The sequence below is a fragment of the Globicephala melas genome, chromosome 1, assembly GCF_963455315.2.
Source record: "Globicephala melas chromosome 1, mGloMel1.2, whole genome shotgun sequence".
Classification (NCBI taxonomy): Eukaryota; Metazoa; Chordata; class Mammalia; order Artiodactyla; family Delphinidae; genus Globicephala; species Globicephala melas.
In genome coordinates this window covers 179,977,951-179,997,648 of record NC_083314.1, presented here as the reverse complement: position 1 = coordinate 179,997,648, position 19,698 = coordinate 179,977,951, and the positions used below count along the sequence as shown (strand labels likewise).

The following is a 19,698-nucleotide window of genomic DNA, read 5'->3' as shown; positions in this document are numbered from 1 at the left end:
AGGGTGAGCAGACCCTCTCCTAATCTTAATTTTTTAAGATGTGAAAAGCTCTTGTTTGCAATCTTACCCACGAAGTGTTTTGATTTTGCTTCAGAGGCTAAAGGCAGCGGTTCACTACACTGTTGGCTGTCTTTGTGAGGAAGTTGCGTCGGACAAAGAGATGCAGTTCAGCAAACAAACCATTGCAGCGATTTCGGAGGTGACTTTTCAACAGTGCGGTATGCAGCCACGGTCTTCCTGTAGATGTACAGAAAGCCCAGAGGTTGATTTGCCTGGGAGAAATGTGTGGGGGTGGGGTGCCATGGCATGTCTTACCAGCAGACAGAGAACATTATCATTGGACACCGTTCGTGAAACGTTTCTTTTATTGGCCGTAAGATTCAGATAGCTTATGGAAAGAACTATTTTTTTTTCTTTCTGTTACCCTAACACGGGGGCATCAGCACCTTTATTTTATTGTGCTGTAAACTGCCGGGAACATTAGACATAAATTTCATTGCTTTGTAACTTTTTTATATCACCCACAGTTTGACAGTTGAATTTGCAGCCTTGGTATTTGCTTGACTTCAGAGGAGATTAATGTCCTCCTAAGCCCTAACTCGTAGCAAAATTTAAAGTTAGGGATAGCTTCTAGGAAGGAAAGGTGTAGCCATAATTACCAAAGGCTTGTAATGAAGGGTGGAGGGGGCCAGGGAGGCAAGGAGGTCATAACGAATCCAGCGATGGACCTGCCTGAAGGGCCTCCTCTCACCTTTGAGAGGATTTGTTGTATTAGTCACTGTACTTACTGTAGACATTAAGATTTCACTTTTCTCCCTCTGAAATAAGATTGAGGTGGGGGGTGGATTTCCCTGGTGGGCCAGTGGTTAAGATTCTGTGCTTCCAAAGCAGGGGGCACGGGTTCGATTCCTGGTCAGGGAACTAAGATCCCACATGCCATGCAGCACTGCTGAAAAAAAATTGCTGTAGGGTAGCTAAAGCACATCTCTTTTTCTCTTTCAGAAAATTTTGCCAAAGACCTTGAAATGTTTGCAAGGTGGGTAGAGAGCTTGATTGTGGGATCTTTGTTTGTTTACATGCTATTGATACGCCCCATCTGGTGGTGAATTTCAGGAGAGCTTTAGCTTTTTTCTCCCCTGTGTTTTGTGGATGCTCAGTCTCCAATCATGATTCCGTAAGAATGTAACATCTGCTTTAATCACTGTCCATTCAGACTTGATTTGGCATTTTTTGAAGCTTTCCAAGTATTTTTTGTTAACGGAACCAGAGTTATTCAGTTCCAGGTTAAAAAGGTATGAATCATGTCTCCAGGACTCTGTGCACAGTGTGTGTGCTTTTAAGGCCATTTCTGCAGGTGGTGTAGCGCTGGGGCGTGAGGCTGGGCGCCCGGGCTGGGCTGCTTCGTGCTCCGCGGGGAAGCTTGCAGGTGTCAGGATAATACAGCCCCATGGCCCGTCAGCCCTGCATTTGCTGAGCTTGTTACAAGTGAGACACACGCTCCTTGAAAAGTGTGTGACTTACTTTCAGCTGGTAAAGTGTTAGCTTTTACAGGTGATTTATGCTCCTCTCTTCAATTAGTACTGCAGGTAATTGAAAACAATTGCAACGAATTGCTTTCATGAAGCAATTTGAATGAGGAAGGCCTGAAAGGGCCAAAGCTTTCTAATTTGCTCCCACTTCTGATTTGGTGCCAGCCTCTCCCACACCCCATACTTTTCACCTTGCTCCTGTTAGCTCTTTTTTTCTCCGATGAATATTCTGAATGAATTAAAGCAGTAGGTTCTCAGAGGGCAGGCTCTAAATCTTTCCTATTCCTGTGTATGAATCCCTAAAAACCGCTTAGCATCTTCAACTTGGCCAGAAGGGATAAGGATAATGTATGGGATACTGATAGCTTATATGGCTTATCATTGTTAATTCAGGTGGTTGCCCCTTACCTGTGCCTCGTGCCCACCCCCACTCTGAGTCTCCTGTGAAATACACTTACTACCTTTACTTGCCATTTCTTTTCTTCTTTTTTTTTTTAAATATGAGCCCTCTATACTACAAAGGAAGACACAAAAATGTAAATAAGTAGACAATGGTTATTTGATTTGAACATAGAGTTTATCAGGACAGATCACCTCAGCACTATTGACATTTTGGACTGGATAATTCCTTGTTCTGGTGGTGGCTGTCCTGTGCATTTTAGTGTGTTTAGTGGCACCCCTGGCCTCTACCCACTAGATGCCTGTAGCAAGCCCTCAGGTGTGAGTTTCCTTGCTACTTCTGTGTTAGTTGTGGGAAAACACAATGAAACTTTAAATACTTCTAAATACTAGGAGTAAAAATGAAATTAGGGGACTTCCCTGGTGGTCCAGTGGTTAAGACTCCGCACTCCCAATGCAGGGGGCCTAGGTTCGATCCCTCCTCAGGGAACTAGATCCCACGTGCCGCAACTAAAAGATCCTGCACATGGCAACGAAGATCCAGCGTGCCACAACTAAGACCCGGCACAGCCAAAAAAAAAAACCTACAGAGATTTTAAAAAATTTAAAAAGAAATAAAATTAGAACTATTTAGCATTGTAACACATTAAGCTTTCAGGTACTCTGTGTTTTTTATAGTTTTTTTTTAATAGTCATCGTGCTGTACATTACATTCCCATGATTGTCTTTTTATTTTATTTATTTGGTTGCGCCGTGTCTTAGTTGCGGCAGGCATGCTCCTAAGTTGTGCCTCATGGGCTCTTTAGTGGTGGCACGTGTGCTCCTTAGTTGTGGCATGTGAATTCTTATTTGCAGCACGCGTGTGGGATCTAGTTCCCTGACCAGGGATCAAACCCGGGCCCCGAGCATTAGGAGCGCGGAGTCTTCACCACTGCGCCACCAGGGGAGTCCCTGTGTTTTTTATAGTTACGTTAAGTCCATTTCCTTTTGCTGGGCACTGGGGCAGAGTGGTGTGTGGGTATCACTTAGACTGTCAGCTCCACAAGGAAGGACATCATCTTTTGAGTAAAGGAGTCTGTGTAAAGGCTGTCAGCCTATGTTCTCTGAGTGAGGCTTTACTAGGAGATGCCGCCTCTTCTGCGGTGCTCACGTGGGTGCACCAGGGCTCCTCCCTCAGACGTCCTCCCAAGGACCCTGAGCGAACACAGGCACAGATTTTCTTTGCAGACTCATCCGTTGTCTTAATTTTACATTCGTTTTCAAAATAGTCCAGTTTGCTCTCATATAAAAAATCCTGTTTTAAAGTTTATCACTGAATAACATTGATGCTCCCAGAAGGTCAACTTTATCCTGTGGTTTTGAGTTTTCCCTGTCACATAGTCCCTGCCCTTAGAACTACTGTATGATTACCCCAGTTTGAGAAGTCTGAAATACATACTGTTTCAGGTTGGCTATATATTAAATAGTCTTTGGAGGCTGGGACCCTAACCAGTGTTTGCAACATTGTTTCTATGAAATAAAATGCATTTACATTGTAAATACTATACATTCAAGTCACCTGTAAACTTTGGAAGATCATCTCCCAATTTAAGTTGTGAATTTCCCTTATTTAGCTTTGAAATCTCTAGTCACTTAATATTGTTAACATGTTAAAGATGAAACATTTTGAAGAAGATCGATATTCTACGGTAAATAAATTCTAGGGACATTTTGGGAATAATCTTTGAAACCTGTGTTGCTAAAAGTGTTATATGGAAAACCCCTTTGTTACGTTCCCTAGAGTAATTTTCTGGAGCCAGAGGTTTGATTTAGGAGAATCTCTGATGTGCAGTGGCTGGCATAGGATATACCTGCTCCTTCATCTGGGAAAGTGGTAACATTAAAACATGGTGCAGAGGGGACTTCTCTGGTGGTCCAGTGGCCAGGGCTCCACGCTCCCAATGCAGGGGGCCCAGGTTTGATCCCTGGTCGGGGAACTGGATTCCACATGCCACAACTGAGAGTTGGCACGCTGCAACTATGAGTTGGCGTGCCACAATGAAGATCCCGTGTGCCGCAACTAAGACCCGGCACAGCCAGGTAAGTAAATAAATAAATATTTTTAAAAAAGAATAAAGAATATGGTGCAGAGAAACCAGGTGACAAGCTGAGTGGCAGAGACGATTGACTGCTGTTTCCTAAATGCTTCTCGTGAACAGATGAGCCAGTGTTATTCTGTGAATAGTTCAGTGCGCTGCTTCCTCGAACCTGCTCCTTGTATGGCACTTTACCAAGGCGGTAGTACCGCCAGAGCAGCCTGATCGTGTGATAGAGTTGAAGGCCACGGTGTGTCCATGGCACCCAGGGAACCTGTGGATTGGCTTCATACTTTGTGGCTGCTATTTTAGCACCTTTTTTTTTTAAATTTGTTTATTTATTTATTTTTGGCTGCCTTGGGTCTTCGTTGCTGCCTGCAGCCTTTTCCTAGTTGCGGTGAGCCAGCTTCCATTGTGGTGACTTCTCTTGTTGAAGAGCACGGGCTCTAGGCGCGTGGGCTCTAGAGCACAGGCTCAGCAGTTGTGGCGCGTGGGCTTAGTTGCTCCGCGGCATGTGGGATCTTCCTGGACCAGGGCTCGAACTCGTGTCCCCTGCTTTGGCAGGTGGATTCTTAACCACTGTGCCACCAGGGAAGTGCTCTGTCACCTTCTGTCTGACTTTTTTCCCCCTTTCCTCTGTTCTGGTCCTTGCAGGTGGCTAGTTAGAAGCTACCTTCTGACATGGGTATCATATCAGAATGGGCAGGTACTGTCAATCATGATGAGACGGCACATGATATTTTCACACTTGGCAGGATGTGAAAGACTAATGGCCAAATTATGGAGTATAATTTCTGGGATTTTATCTTTAACTCAACAGTGAGGACTTACTATGTGCTGGCCACTTGGATAGTTATTAAGGATACAAAGATTCCTCCTTATTCCTACTTACGAAGTTCCTACTTATTTTTGGAGGAAGTTAGAAATGGCAAGAAAGGGTGTAATTAGAGTAATAAGTTATTGAATAGAGCTTATTATCTCAAATTACCTTTTAAAGCAGACATAGGAGGACTGGAACAAGAACTTGAGTCCATGTTGTGAGCAAGAGACAGACTCCAGTTGAAAGGATGTTCTTTGTTCTAACTGGGCTATTGTCGGGGGAATGCGTTATCTCCTAGTTGGGAAATGGGATATTAGGAGACACCTGCACAAGCTTTTTCCTGTAATGTAGCCTTTGGAGAAGAGCTTTAGGACCTTGGTGTAAGTGAAGCCATGCTTCATGGAAAGTCTCTGTTCTTCTGTTTAGCGTCTGCTTAAGCAGAGACGATCTTTGTATCGTGAGCTCTGTGTCATTCTCTTTTCACTGAAGGTGCTTCACTGACCTTCTTGCTTTTTGTATGGTGGTCTCTGTGTCCATTGTGACCTGCTCATATTCTCCAAGCACGCTGGCCCTCAGGTGGAGGTGGACAGATGGGCTTCTGCTTTCTCTCAGTCTCTTTATTTAGTTGGTATCTTGGCTCGTCACTTCACTCATTTTTGTGTCACTGTTGCTTAATGACCTTAATCTGAAAAGATGGGCTACGTAGAGATCCTTGCTGGTGTGAAGTCTGGCCATGAACTTTTGTGTTTCATCAAAACTTTAAATAATACCAAACATTTTGGTGAATTGTTTCTGCCCTTTCTACAGACATGCGAAGAGAAGCACCATTAACACTGAAGATGTGAAGCTCTTAGCCAGGAGGAGTAATTCACTGGTGAGAGACGAATTTCTTTCCTCACTCCCCTTTCCCATCAGAATACATTATTCCCAATTAATCACTTGCAGCCATGAAGTGATTCCCCAGGGCACCTTGCATTAAAAACGAGAGATGCTTGAACCGTTCAGACCTGCCCGTAATTTATAGGCTTTCTTTCATTATGATGGATCTTACTAAGCCAATTTGAAATTTTCTAATCAGTGCTCTCTGGATTCATAATTTGCCTTTTTTGTAATGTCTCAAAACTTTGGTCCCATGTTTCATTTGGAGCATGATGTCAGAGACAGGTCGCAGGCCAGAGTGTATGGGGATAGTTTCGTTACGATGCCCACAGTTCTGTTGGGCCAGGTATGGAAAGAGTATCTGTACATCTGGGATGTGCAGGAAATTGAGCACATTGTCTTTTCAAAGAAGTCTAGACATCATCTTGACCAAGCCCTCACTTTACAGGTGATGCTGTGATCCCAGGCTAGTAGCTGTGGCCGATGGCAGATCCAGGACACCTGTGAGGTTTCCTGACTTAGTCTGATCCTAGCAGTTAAAATACTTCACGTTCCTCCCCAGAATGTGAGCTCCACGAGGGCAGGGATTTTTGTCCCCTTCTTCTCTGCTCCATCTGCCGTGCCTACAATAGGGCCTGGCCCACAGTAGGTGCTCACGAGTAGTTGCTGAATGAATGAACTTGTGTAGCACTTGGCAGTTTACACAGGACTTTTATTGATAATATTTTACATATATTATTTAAAGCTCACAACCACCCTCTGAGGGTTTTCAATAACATGACTAGATCGCCCCATTTTACAGGCTAGGCTACTGGAGTTAAGTAACTTCCCAAAGTTAAATAGGAAGTTTTCTGGTTGACAGCTGAACCTTAACCTTTGAACCCTGAATCTAGTGCTGTTTCCACTGGGCTGTTTTCTATCTCTGCTCTTCTAATATTATTTGTCCAAAGTTTAAGTCAGGGTTAAGGATGATATGATTCCTAAGTAAAATAGCTCAGGCGCCTGTGGTGCCGTGTATCAGTGGAAAAGACATTTCTCTCTCCTCATAAATCCTCTGTCATAACGCTTACTTGGTCAGCTTCAGTGAGCAATTTCCACCTTTTGCCAAGGAATCGTCAGTGCAAGTCATCTTAGACTATTAATTGGGTGCATATTTGTCTACTTCAGAATGTTGTTTTTATTTTGGATTCTTAATTTTTTTATTTGACAGAAACTTATTACTGAAGAGTTGCAGCTAAATTTGTGCATTAGACTAAATCTTCCCTGAGGGCAGGGACCTTGTCTTATTTCCCTTGTATCTCCAGTATCTGGTACACAGTAGTTGCTCAATAATTTTAGTTGGATAAATTTAGGGGCATGTTGACTATATGTGTGCTTTGTAGAGTATATTTGTGATCGGCATGCCTTCTGTAAGCTGCAAGTTTTAATTCTTTTGATTTTTCAAGGAACTCTACTTGTTTGGTAGGATATGTAGCAGGGAGTTGACTTCTGAAGTTGATTCCTTCTTCCAGAAAAAATTTGAAGCTGTGTTTTAACTCTAAGGAATGTAACCCAGGGTGGGAGTGGTTGGGAAACGGTGTAGATTTTTTTCTCCCCTTAGGCTTATAAATGGCTTTACAACCAGATAAAAATGTAGTTAAAAACATTTTTTATAGCTAAAATACATCACAGAGAAAAATGAAGACATCGCTCAGTTTAACCTGGAACGAAAAGCAAAGAAGAAAAAGAAGTTAGAGGATGAAAACAAAAATTCAGTGGAGCCAGCAGAGGCTGGTGTAGTGGAAAGTGAGAATTAAAGTCTGTCGCCATTTGGAAAAAGCAGCCTTCAGGTAAAGCCACTAAAAACATGTATTGCCAACAAAGGGTTTTGAAAGGATTAAGTGGAGATTACCAAAAAAAAAGGCTTGGGGGCTTTTTGTACTGTATTCTGACTGCAAGTCACTGACTGCAAAAGGTGGTTTAAAAGAGAACTGGAAACTCTTAAGCAAAATACTCCCATGTCTTACTGAAGCACATGAAAAAAGTGTGTTTGAATGGTATATATTGGAAATTGTATCTATTGCAGTTAATAAAATTTTGTTAGCAATTACATATCGTTGACTTTTTCAAGCAAAAATCATAGTTATTTTTTCATTCTTTTATATAACTTTTTAGGCTGACAGTCCCTGAAAGATGAATAAAGCTATATTTATTTAGTCCTTTTTTTTTTTTTTTTTTGGTTGCACTGCGTGGCATGCAGGATCTCAGTTCCCTGACCAGGGATTGAACCCAGGCCATGGCAGTGAAAGTGCCGAGTTCTAACCACTGGACCACCAGGGAACTCCCTATTTAGTTCTTTCGATTACCAATATTGTTTTTAAAATTAATTAATTTATTTATTTTCGGCTGCATTGGGTCTTCGTTGCTGTGCACAGGCTTTCTCTAGTTGTGGCGAGCCGGGGCTACTCTTCGTTGTGGTGCGCGGGCTTCTCTTGTTGCAGGGCACGGGCTCTAGGTGTGGTGGCTCAGTAGTTATGGCTTGCGGGCTTCAGTAGTTGTGGCACGTGGGCTCGGTAGTTGTGGCTCGCAGGCTCTAGAGCACAGGCTCAGTAGTTGTGGCGCATGGGCTTAGTTGCTCCGCGGCATGTGGGATCTTCCCGGACCAGGGCTCGAACCCGTGTCCCCTGCATTGGCAGGCAGATTCTTAACCACTGTGCCACCAGGGAAGCCTCTCGGTATTGGTTTTTTTTTTTTCCCCCCAGTATTGTTTTTTAAACCCGCGTCACTTGTGATCACAAGGTAAAAGGGTGGGTGTTTGGAAATGGTCCTTTTTACTTTTTAAAGGTGATTTTCTCCAGAAACACAGTTTATGTGACTTTTGTCTGGCTATTTTGTAATTATACTGGGCAGAAGTTTTGCTTGAGAGGAAAACCTGACTACTCCTCCAAAACACTTCAGTTGTGTGTCCTCTGTTTTAGTTTGTGAGAGATGATGCTTCCAGGAGTCCCAGGTCTGCTGTCTTCTCCTTGGGGTTTATTAGGGGTCCAGGGCGTGCCTTTTCCCTGCTGGGGCGACAGGAGTAAAGAAGAGGGCCTGGCACTTACAGAGCCGTTTCTGTGTGCCAGCTGCTGCCCTGGGTGTTCCATATAGTTCTTCTTCACAACTTCTTCAGGGTTTTTTTGTTTATTCCCATTTTTACTGATGAGCAAGCTGAAGCTTGAAGATGTTAACCAACCACCCAGGATCTACTGACCAATGGAGATGGTAGTCACGTTTGGAGTGATGACTCTAGTGGGTGAGAGAGAAAAGGTGCGTGCAGGTGGATAGAATTTATACCATCCATGCCCAGATACGATCAGCAAAAGATACCCCAGAGTCTACCTCTCAAAAGGAGATGCTGAGCTATGGTCATAGTAAAGCGTTGAATTCAAACTTCACGGTTTCAGGTTCTTCAAATAACCAATCGTTTGGTCTCAGATAATAATTGTAACACCTTTGTGTCACATCAGTGAAAGAAATGTGAATCATGAAGGCTTCCGTCTTTACAGTACATTCCAGCCAAAGATCTGGTCGTTAGCAGTTTCATTTTCAGGTAAGCTGTCTTTAAACACCTCATCACGGAGAGTTTTGAGACTAGATACTGTGGACTTTCCAAAGGTTGACAAATCTAGACTTGCATCCTGATTTCACAACTCTAATAGCTGTATGACTTTCTTTTTTTTTTTGCTATGAATGGCTGATTTTTTCTGTTTATTTATTTATTTTTAACATCTTTATTGGAGTATAATTGGTTTACAATGGTGTGTTAGTTTCTGCTTTATGACAAAGTGAAGCAGTTATACATATGTTCCCATATCTCTTCCCTCTTGCGTCTCCCTCCCTCCCACTGTATGACTTTCTGAAACTTTGTGTTCTTATCAGTGAAATAGAGTTAATACCTCTCGCAGCAATGTTATATGCGACAATAAAAGGAAATTGGTAGAACCATTATAATGCATCTTGTTTCTATAGATTTCTGTAGCTCCAGAAACTCAGAATACACATGACTCGAAGTGATGAACCCGTGTGCACCCTGGGTGTCCTGTCCCTGATTAGAGGGTTGTAGAGGGCCCCTCCCGCCTGGCATGGGTATTTTGACATGAAGTTTTCTAGCCAGATGAGGAAGTTGACTTGATGTTCATGTGATGTTTTGGTTTATTTGGCACATTTATGTATGACCTGTTCATATTTTAGACAAGTGGTAGTATAACACATTTTTCGGGGATTATAACACAGGGGTGGCCAGACTTTGTACGGAATGGCTGAGTCTACTCCCTGAGTTCTCAGGAGCTGCCTCTTGCCCACCGCACGTTCTGATCAGGGTTTAGGTGACTCCAGAATGTCCATGTGATGTCAGCCATCCTTTCCAGTCCACCTTTGCTGACAGTGGCAGAAGGGAGTGGTAGAGGGCTCTCTCACAGGCTTGCTTCCTCAGAGTCCTGGAAGCTCATCTGAACTTTAACTAGATTTATTAACCACGTAGCCAGATGATTGACCATGTAAAGCAGCAGATGTCCTTGACATAAAGGTGGCCTGGTAGCACAGTTGGGGCAATTTACATTTATAATGTTTGTTGTCTTCCTTGTTACACCAGTTCCTCAAAAAAAATTGAAATAAAAGATCCTGTGTTAATTTTTTATTACTCAACGATCCAGGGAAGTTTCAGAGCATCCCTTTCTACACACAGCAGCAGCTGGAATGCGCTGGGGTAGGTCTACGCCGGCTCATACACAGCTGATACCTTGAAACCTAGGTGTCTGGGAAAGCGTAATCAGGGCCCGATTACTACCTTTACTGAATTGCAGAATCTGTAAAGAACCCTTAGAGGTCGTTTAGTCCAATCTCCCCCGCAAGTAGGAACCCCTTCTGCGACACTGCTGACTGTGGTTCCCGGGGCTCTGCTGAATTCCTCAGGGACAGAGCACCCTTTCTGTTATTGGACACTGATTGTTGCAGCTTTCTTCTGTATATGAAGAAGAGTCTTCCACCTTCTATCTAGGTCCTACTTCTGCCTTTTAGAATAAACAGTCTCCCTTTTTCGAAATCATGCGGTACTGTGTTCCTTTAGTCACGGCTCCCATGGTACTTCTTTTCAGAAGCACATGTTCTTGCATAAAACATTAGACCGTCGGCTCCCTGTGGGCAGACTTTGGGGTGGTGGATGGTGGTGGGTGCCTTGTGTAGTGCTGTGCACACACGGCAGGCAGGTGCCCCCAAGTACTTGTTCCCAGGTCTGAGGTGTGCTGGGTGGTGAGGTGGAGCCTTTGCTTGAGTTTCATGGCTCTAACCAGGGATTTCCAATGTTTTGTGGCAGGGAGCTCTTCTTTATACTGTGGGGCAGGACGGACTAAGGATTTAGGGTATCTTCTTAGTAACAGTTCCTATCGTGAGGGCCTTCTGTGCTTTCTACTTGTGTTAGGTGCTTATCATGATCTTATTTTGTCCTCACAGAGTTCTGTGAGGTAGGCAGTAGGTACGGTTTTTATCCCCATTTTATAGATGAGGAACCCGAGGCCCTAGAAAAGTTAATTCAACGGCAAAACCAGGATTTTAGTCTAGAGCCGTCACCTTAAAGTACTACGATATGTTGCCATCTCCTTGAAAACGGCCAGTAATAAGATCACATGAAGCCTTCTCCAACCCGCAGCACATAACCCTCTTTGCACCAAAAATTTACTTTTCTCTCATTTGCAGAGTGTGTATCCTGCCCCTTCGCGGGGCTGTAACAACTCTGTCAGGGTGGAGGATGTGGCTCCCTTGTACCTCTAGGTGGTACATGCCAGACGCTCGGTGTTTAATGAGGCCACTGAATAAAATCTGGGAATGTACTGCAAGGCTATAAGCAGCTGGCTGAGCTGCCATGACCTTCTCATCTGCAAGAATATCTGAACATTTTTAACGCCATTTGTGGGAGTTAGGCAAAACATTTATTGTGGTACCAAAAAAGGGACTAGGCGATATGCAGCGTATGATCCGTGGGTCATCGTGCCGTGCCGATTTTACCTAGAATCTTAAACAACAAGCCTGTGGTGCAATGAAATTTAAGGTTGAGATTTCCCTTGTGAAGGGGTGTGAACCAGGCTCTTGGAAAACCGAAACCTTCAGCGTTCACTTCTGGAAAGCGCTGTCAGTTCTTTGGTTGCTTTCTTCCGTTTAGAACCTTGCCTTTGACATCGGTCACCTTAGTAGGTTAGTGGTGGGTGTTTCGGATTTTCCTAGCTGTCTCAGTTAGGTGAAGAGGGTCTGCACATTTGTTTGTGTGACTGTGAACCTGGGACCCATCCGGAGGAGCCAGGGGGTGGCACGGCACAGAGGGCTTCACGTTCTGGAGTTCTTAGCGGTGGAGCTGTCTTCAGGAGGAGAGGAAGCCCCAGGAGCTGGTCAAGTACAGGGCATTCAGTAAGAAGTACGTTTTACGCTACACACACACACACACACACACACACACACACACACACACACACACACACACACACACACACACACACACACACACACACACACACACACACACACACACACACACACACACACACACACACACACACACACACACACACAGCAGTATTTATCCTTACTCAACATGATGCCCTCTAATTTCATTCAAAAAAAGTGCTAGGGCTTCCCTGGTGGCGCAGTGGTTGAGAGTCCGCCTGCCGATGCAGGGGACACGGGTTCGTGCCCCGGTCTGGGAAGATCCCACGTGCCACGGAGCGGCTAGGCCCGTGAGCCATGGCTGCTGAGCCTGCGCGTCCAGAGCCTGTGCTCCGCAACAGGAGAGGCCACAACAGTGAGAGGCCCGCGTACCGCAAAAAAAAAAAAAAAAAAAAAAAGTGCTCGTTTACGAGCCACTAGTGAGTGGCCAGCAGCAGATGAAAAGCACTGGTTACTCTAGTGTCAGCTCATTAGAATTGTGGGATCTTGGCTCCTCCTTGTACCCACGACATCAGAATATGCATTTTAATCTTAATAAGGTGATTTGGGTCCACGTCACAGTTTGGGAAGGCCTGGGCCAGAGGACAGTGGCCTGCTGGGCGGGGAGGCGGTCCTGGGGAACCATCACTCGGGTCACCCTTGCCTGCGGTTTGGAGACCAGTGGGTGCTGAGCGGCTCCCTGCGCCCTCACCGTCGCCTTGTTTCTTCTGCCCAAGCAGATTCAGTCATACTTTTACGTGGGCAAAATTGCAGGTTTTAAGCTCCTTATCCAAGGCTAATTTTGTATTATGTTAAATCACTTGGTTTTCTCATGGCTTCCTGCTTGCTTGGGCATAATTATGAGGAGGTAGAACTTCTTCAGAGGCAAGTGCACTTTGCATTCTAAAGTAGGAGCAAATCCACTCTCAACACAGGAAGAGATCTGAGGCTTTAATGAAGGGGTTAAATCCAATCCGAAAGCACTTTTGTGGGCACTGATTGCTCAGGCTTATGCGTCACTGCTTGAGTGTGAAGGAAGAGGGGGTACAGGCTTTAGACAGGCATATATACAAAAACACAGCTGCAGGTTGAGCTTAAAATAACCCCCTGGTCTCCAAAGAAGAGACCCAAGTCCACAACACACTGATTTCGGGGCTGCCAAGCAGGGTGAGCAGCCGCAGGGCTGGAGAGAAGTGCCAGTCAGCCTGAGGATGCTGCCGCCCCTCTGCCTGCCGCCGCTGCCCTTCCCCTGGAGGGCGGCCTCGCCGGCCGTGACAGTGGGGTGAGTAGTCTGACTCGGCCGCATGCTGACCCACTTGTGGGCTGTCTCTTTCCTTGGCACATTTGGCCACCCCTATGGATTCCCCAGCATCTCCACGGCTGAGTGTGTACAGGACAGACTGCAGGGCTGGACTCTGCAGTGTGCCCCTCAGCTGCCCTGTGCCGTGATGTCCATATAGACCATTGATTCTTGTCTACCTTCAGTTGTTAAGGAAGTTTGTTAGAAAGCCCTGAAACTAAGGGCAGCTTCTTCGAGCTAGCAGTCTCCATCTGCTAGTCTTTGAAACATTTAGTGATTACAGCAGTCTATTGCAGTGCAGTCATGGAGCTGCCACTGTGGTATTAGTCACACATACTTCTAGAATCTTAATTTATATATACAGCACATGTTCTCACTGGCTCAGATTAATTGACATCATTACATTTTCCATTGTGAGAATTTGTAATTTCATGACATGACTTATTTTTCTCTTTTTCCCACTTTGAAAAAGTTCCAAGAAAGAGTACATAAAGTTGACCATTAAAAATGGATTTTTCTCTGAACTTACCAGATGAGTTCCAGACAAGTCATTCATCATCAGATTACTCCTAGAAGCTTTCTAAGGAGTTTGAAAAGCCAGAATATAACGTCTCAAGCTGATCTCTCTCGAAAAGCAATTTGTGGACAGCCAGGAGGAAGACCAGAGATGGGAAAACCAAGCTAAATTAGCCTGATCCACCTTGGGGGGCTTCTTAGCTGCCAGTCACTTGTCAGGGAAAATGATAGATTTCTTGACCTCTTCTAATTAAGAACCTCAGCCAAGATTAGGGGCAAAACAAGCAGAGTTTCCTTGATTGAAAAATTTCAACTTCTTTTCTCTAATTAGAGCAATTTCATTAAGGTGTTCTCTTAACTTATCCTTTAAATAGAAATGTGATTTATTGTTCTGGAGCATTTTTTTTTTTTAAGGAATTATGTATCTCAATGCTGGCTGAACCAGGTGGTTGATTTGTCTTTCCTTTGTCCTCTGCTTCTTTTTAAAAGCATATACAGGAAGTGGCAGAAATAAAGAAAAACAGCCTGTTGACTTTCCTTGCGTGGTGGTATGAGTGGGCCTCCCAGGCCAGGGCAGTGTCCTTTTTAGGAGGGGAAGCCAGGGAGGTGTCCAAACGGCAGGAAGTCCTGCCCCTCCAACAGTCCACTTGCCGAGATGAAACGCCCTGCAAGAATTTCTACTGGAAGACCTTCTCCTCCTGCAAATAAAACCCCACCCATAATTACTCATGCAAAGAAGTGTAAGGATGGATCTGAATAAAAATGTATTCATCAGCCGTGATCTTTCTTCTTTATGCAGTTGTCTTCTCTTTCTCGTGTAATTTGAAAAGTAGTTTTTATTTAAACTCCAAAAACACCCAATACTGAGTGTCTTGAGTAATTTGGAACCCAAAGAGAGTATTTTTGATAAAGATTTTTGTGGCTTTTTCCGTTATCGTCAATGCAGCCATGGGGCTTTCCTTCCACCTTCATTATGTGCTTAGAGGTGGTTCTGTCCTTGTCTTCCTTGCTTTGATTTAAAATAGCTAAAAGCTACATATTTAAGTGTTCAGAATAACATTACAGTTTATTTTGATATAAACTGTCTAATTTAGGGCTTCCCTGGTGGCGCAGTGGTTGAGAGTCCGCCTGCCGAGGCAGGGGACATGGGTTCATGCCTCGGTCCAGGAAGATCCCACATGCCGCGGAGCGGCTGGGCCCGTGAGCCATGGCCGCTGAGCCTGCGTGTCCGGAGCCTGTGCTCCGCAACGCGAGAGGCCACAGCGGTGAGAGGCCCGCGTACCACAAAAAAAAAAAAACTGTCTAATTTAAACAATATTTCCCCTCATATTAAAAGCAATTTTTAACATTGTGCTCAAAGAACAAAATGATTGTTCCTCATGTTTTAGCTAAAATTAATTTAAAAACAAATGCCACGCTATTAGGCAGACAACATCATGTTGACATGCTTATAAAAGTTACATTCGAAACTGCTGTTAAAAAGTACCTGTACTGGGGCTTCCCTGGTGGCGCAGTGGTTGGGAATCCGCCTGCCGATGCAGGGTACACGGGTTCGTGCCCCGGTCTGGGAGGGTCCTGAGTGCCGCGGAGCAGCTAGGCCCGTGAGCCATGGCCGCTGAGCTTGCGCGTCCGGAGCCTGTGCTCCGCAGCAGGAGAGGCCGCGGCAGTGAGGCCCGCGTACCGCAAAAAAAAAAAAAAGTACCTGTACTAATTTTAACTAGTTAATATTAATTTGTTACAATTCTTTTTATGGAGGAGAGCTTCAGGCTTATTTCAGGTCAAGCATAGTGAGCAGTGCTGCTGCCCAGCCTGTAGCCTAATTGCCTCCACTGCTAATACAAGGACTTCCAGAGTCACAGGATCCGGACTTCATTTGGAGACCGATGCATATGTATTGATATGTGTATAATTGTTATATTTTCCCTTTCCTCAGTAATTTCCCACAGAAGTGAGTGAATGGTGGGTAAACGGGGGGGAGATTCCTTTCTGTGTGATATAATGCAGAGCGACTGTCGAGCCCCATGTGGACCAGCATCTGGGTCCTCTGAGATGAAGGCAGGAGTAAACAAGTGCTCAGTTCCAAACCCTAATCCAATTTCAGTTCTCCCCTGTAGCCCTGAAATCCTTCCTTGATTATACATATTGTTTATGGCTCTTGAATCAGACTCTAAAGAAAACTTCCAGCATGAGGTTTTTCAGATGCTAAACTTTGAAGCTTAGAGATTCAAACCTGGAGTTACAGAAAGTTTCTGAGGGTCAGGGCTATTATCAGGAAAACCGGCAAAGGCTGGCTGGAGGGTATTGTGATATTTTCTTCTCTGGACACAAGGGGAGCAGACTCACGGAGTATGACTGCTGACCGTTCCATTCTGTTTTCCACAGAGCTGAGCTCATATTCATAATTACTAGCTGAGTAAAGTATAATGGGATGGAAGTGCCTTAATAGCATCCACATTTCTAAACACAGCAGCTTTCAGAGACCAGTAATCGGGTCAGTGCACTGGTGGAAGATGCCTGCCTGAAAGGCCAGCTAACCTTCAGAACTGAAGATTCTTCTAGAAGAAAAGCATGCTCACTGTTTTTCAGTTTCAGTTGGGGTCATACATACACAGTTCTTAAGACTGGAGATTGTAACTTTTTTTTTTTTTTGGCCGCACCGTGTAGCATGCGGGATCTTAGTTCCCTGACCAGGGATCGAACCTGTGACCCTGCAGTGGAAGCACGGAGTCTTAACCACTGGACCACCGGGGATGGCCCTGTAACTTTTAACTAAGTAATGTCTGAAGGAAATGAAGCTATGCTAATGACACTGCCAGGAAATTCATCAAGTTTAAGCCTACCTTAGTTCAGTGGCCTTGATAAAATGTTAACTGGCGTCAACTGCATGTCAGACTAGAGTAAAATGCTCATGATTAATAAATTAGGGTAAAATGGGTAAATTAGGTTGATTTCCTACCATCTTAAAGTCTACCTTTGTGTAGTTCAATATAGTCAAATGTGTAGATCTAGGACATCAAGACCTGGACAGCTTCTAATTCATTCTCTTGCATTTATTTCCAGTATTTCACCAGAATAGATCCTTAACTGCTAAGGAAGAACTGATGTGGTTTAAGCATTCGACAGAAATCCTTTCATAGTATTCATATGTCAGTGCTGACAGCAAACCATTTCAGTGGAAAGTCAGACCAGTAAGCTCATGGGAGATACGTAAACACCTTGAATTGACAGCGCCTGCTGAAGGGATAACCCACATCTTAATAACAGCAGCTTCTTCGATAGAGACAGGGATTCGATTTTGAACAAATCAGAAGAGGAAATGTCATTTAGCTCTGAAAAAGAAGTTTTCTGTTTCTAGACTAGGAAGGAAGAGGCAAAGCACAGCTGGGCAACCCACTATTTCTAGCTTCTTATAACCCTAATAAAAATTAACACGAAGTTATCCTTTCTATTTATAATTAAATAGTTAAGTGAACAGATAGGTGTTTGTCTTATTAAAATAACGGTAAGCTGGAGAAAAAGCTAGAATTTTCTTGGTGATAGTTCTTGTAACATGATATTAGAAAATACCGAAGAAAATCCCATAGCCCTGCATTAACCTGTTGGTTCACTTCCTTATAATTGTGGAAGTGTTGTCTGACTTAGTTTGAGCAAACAGCTAACTTTAAGGATCTGCAATCTGAAAATTTAATGCAGCTCCTGGGGAGGAGTGAATCTGTTCCCTTCATTGGAAGCTTCCAAATAGGATGGAGGACTCCACCCCTCCCCTTTATTACTTAAAAACCTCAAGTAATATAAGACACAGCCAAAATAATTTAAGGCAAAACCCTATAAATACAACAAAATAAGAAAAAAACCCTGAAGGCAAAAAAAAAAAAGATAATAAAAGACTAGATAATTAGGAAATTTAAAAATCTGGTTAGTAAAGGTACATTAGTAATTCTTGTAATTAATGTATTTTTTAAGACTATTATTTTATTCCTTTCTCTCTGGAAAATGAAAAATCCATTAGTTTTTTTCCTTTTTCTTTTACCCAGAAATTAAAGGTTGGTAAGTGGTAATTAGCACAGCTCCTGTCAAAGCCAGCTGCCTAATGGGGACCGACATTTGACTTGAGTTGAAAGAATGGAATACGGCTAATGTAGAGTTCATTAGTCCCAGTTGCTTTCTTTGACGTTCTTTTCTCCTAACATAAGAACAGGCATGCCGTGCTCTCTCTCTCCTCTCCTATTTTTAGACATATTGCTGTGCTGCTACATTTCTATTCTAGAAGGCCTGGAGGCACCGTGGTGTAAGGAAGGTAAGTGGCAGCTGGGGCAAAATAACTGTCACTCCACATTTGGTCTAGGGTTTGCAGACCAAGGAAGGTCTTTGCTCCTGCCCCCATCTCTGGCCCTGGGGCGGTGAAAGGGAACCATTCCCTACACTGACTCTGTGCTGGGTTCTATGCTCTTCCTCATACTTAACTTCATTTAACCCTTTTAATCTTGGGGCCTTAGGCTAACCTTACATTTTTGGAAACTACTGTCCCATAAGGTTAGACTCAACGTCGGTCTGTCTCACTCCAAAACCCATAGTTCTTTTTCCACTCTCCTATGCAGCTGAGATGCTTGGTGGGTTTGTTTCAAGTACAGAAGACCAATACCAACACCCAGGCCAGTCAACTAAAGCTCTACTGTGTATTTGACAGAAATAAGAAAACATTTTTCATTCAGCAGGGCAAAGATGGAAATGTTGACAGAATTGGTCAATAGAGATGCTATTCTATCATTTCTGGCATACAGGCTTCCTTTACTACTGGGCTAACTACACAGCGTTCACAAGGCTGATTTACTTCTCTTACACCACCAGCACAGTGACTACAGTTAGAAATCTTTGGGCAGTCATGTTGCAGACATATTAGGCCTTTTCCAGTTGGAGCTGACTCCAGCTTATTCCACTGGTATTAACAAAACCAGTCATCTGGATGTAGAGTAGGAAAGACTATGTGGACTTAAGAGAAAATACAAATAAGTAGAAAGAACACTGGAATTAGAACCAGAAGACCTGCCTTTGAACCCTGGCCCTCCAATTAGCCTTGTGACATGAGGCAAGTCATTGACCCTCCCTGAGCACAACTTTGCTCATGCATAAAATGAGAGGCGACAAGCCATGCCCTGCTTATTAGCTCACTCAGTTTTGAGGGTCCAATGTGGTAGGTGCTGGCACAGAGCAGACTACAAACTGCTATAAAAATCCTCAACTGGCATTACTACCCCTCCAGGGGCATTCTGAAAATGTGTGGGGCTGTTTTCAGTTGCCTCAATACCTGGAGGTTGCTACTGGCATTGAGTGGGTGGGGTAGGATGTAGGATGCTCCTCTTCCTGCAAAGCACATGACTGTTCCACACAATGAAGAATCATCCCATATCCCACGTGACTTTTTTCCCCCTACCTTTTTTTTTTGCGGTACGCGGGCCTCTCACTGTTGTGGCCTCTCCCGTTGCGGAGCACAGGCTCCAGACTTGCAGGCTCAGTGGCCGTGGCTCACGGGCCCAGCCGCTCCGCGGCATGTGGGATCTTCCCGGACCAGGGCACGAACCTGTGTCCCCTGCATCGGCAGGCGGACTCTCAACCACTGCACCTCCAGGGAAGCCCCGCCCCCACCTGACTTTTATATGTCATTCTGGATGTTCCTAGGGATGAAAACCTCTTCCAAATTAGCCCCAAACCTAATTCTCTTTTATATGTAAATACATCATAGGGATGAAA

At 44.2% G+C, this 19,698-nt stretch overlaps 2 protein-coding genes across 5 annotated transcripts in view; both read left to right on the top strand.

Moving 5' to 3' along the window:
* The window catches only part of CENPS (centromere protein S), a 31,596-nt gene that overhangs the window by 2,979 nt on the left and 8,919 nt on the right, over nt 1–19,698 (top strand). The window contains exons 2-7 of one of the 4 annotated variants that reach the window (XR_011377601.1): nt 95–218; nt 1,003–1,036; nt 5,631–5,697; nt 7,358–7,531; nt 9,230–9,273; nt 14,440–14,522. Coding sequence is in view for 3 of the 4 variants with exons in the window: in XM_060283269.2 (XP_060139252.1) it covers nt 95–218; nt 1,003–1,036; nt 5,631–5,697; nt 7,358–7,498 (366 nt within the window). In the remaining variant the exon portion in view is untranslated. Of the gene's footprint in view, nt 1–94; nt 219–1,002; nt 1,037–5,630; nt 5,698–7,357; nt 7,532–9,229; nt 9,274–14,439; nt 14,578–18,184; nt 18,211–19,698 lie in introns of those variants that run through there. The other 3 variants (XM_060283269.2, XM_030878954.2, XM_060283275.2) reach the window with 3 other exon arrangements.
* CORT (cortistatin) lies at nt 10,767–14,658 on the top strand. Its single transcript, XM_060295464.1, is given in 5 exon segments — nt 10,767–10,802; nt 13,142–13,246; nt 13,248–13,339; nt 13,341–13,416; nt 14,440–14,658. Coding segments are annotated over 5 exon segments (528 nt in total).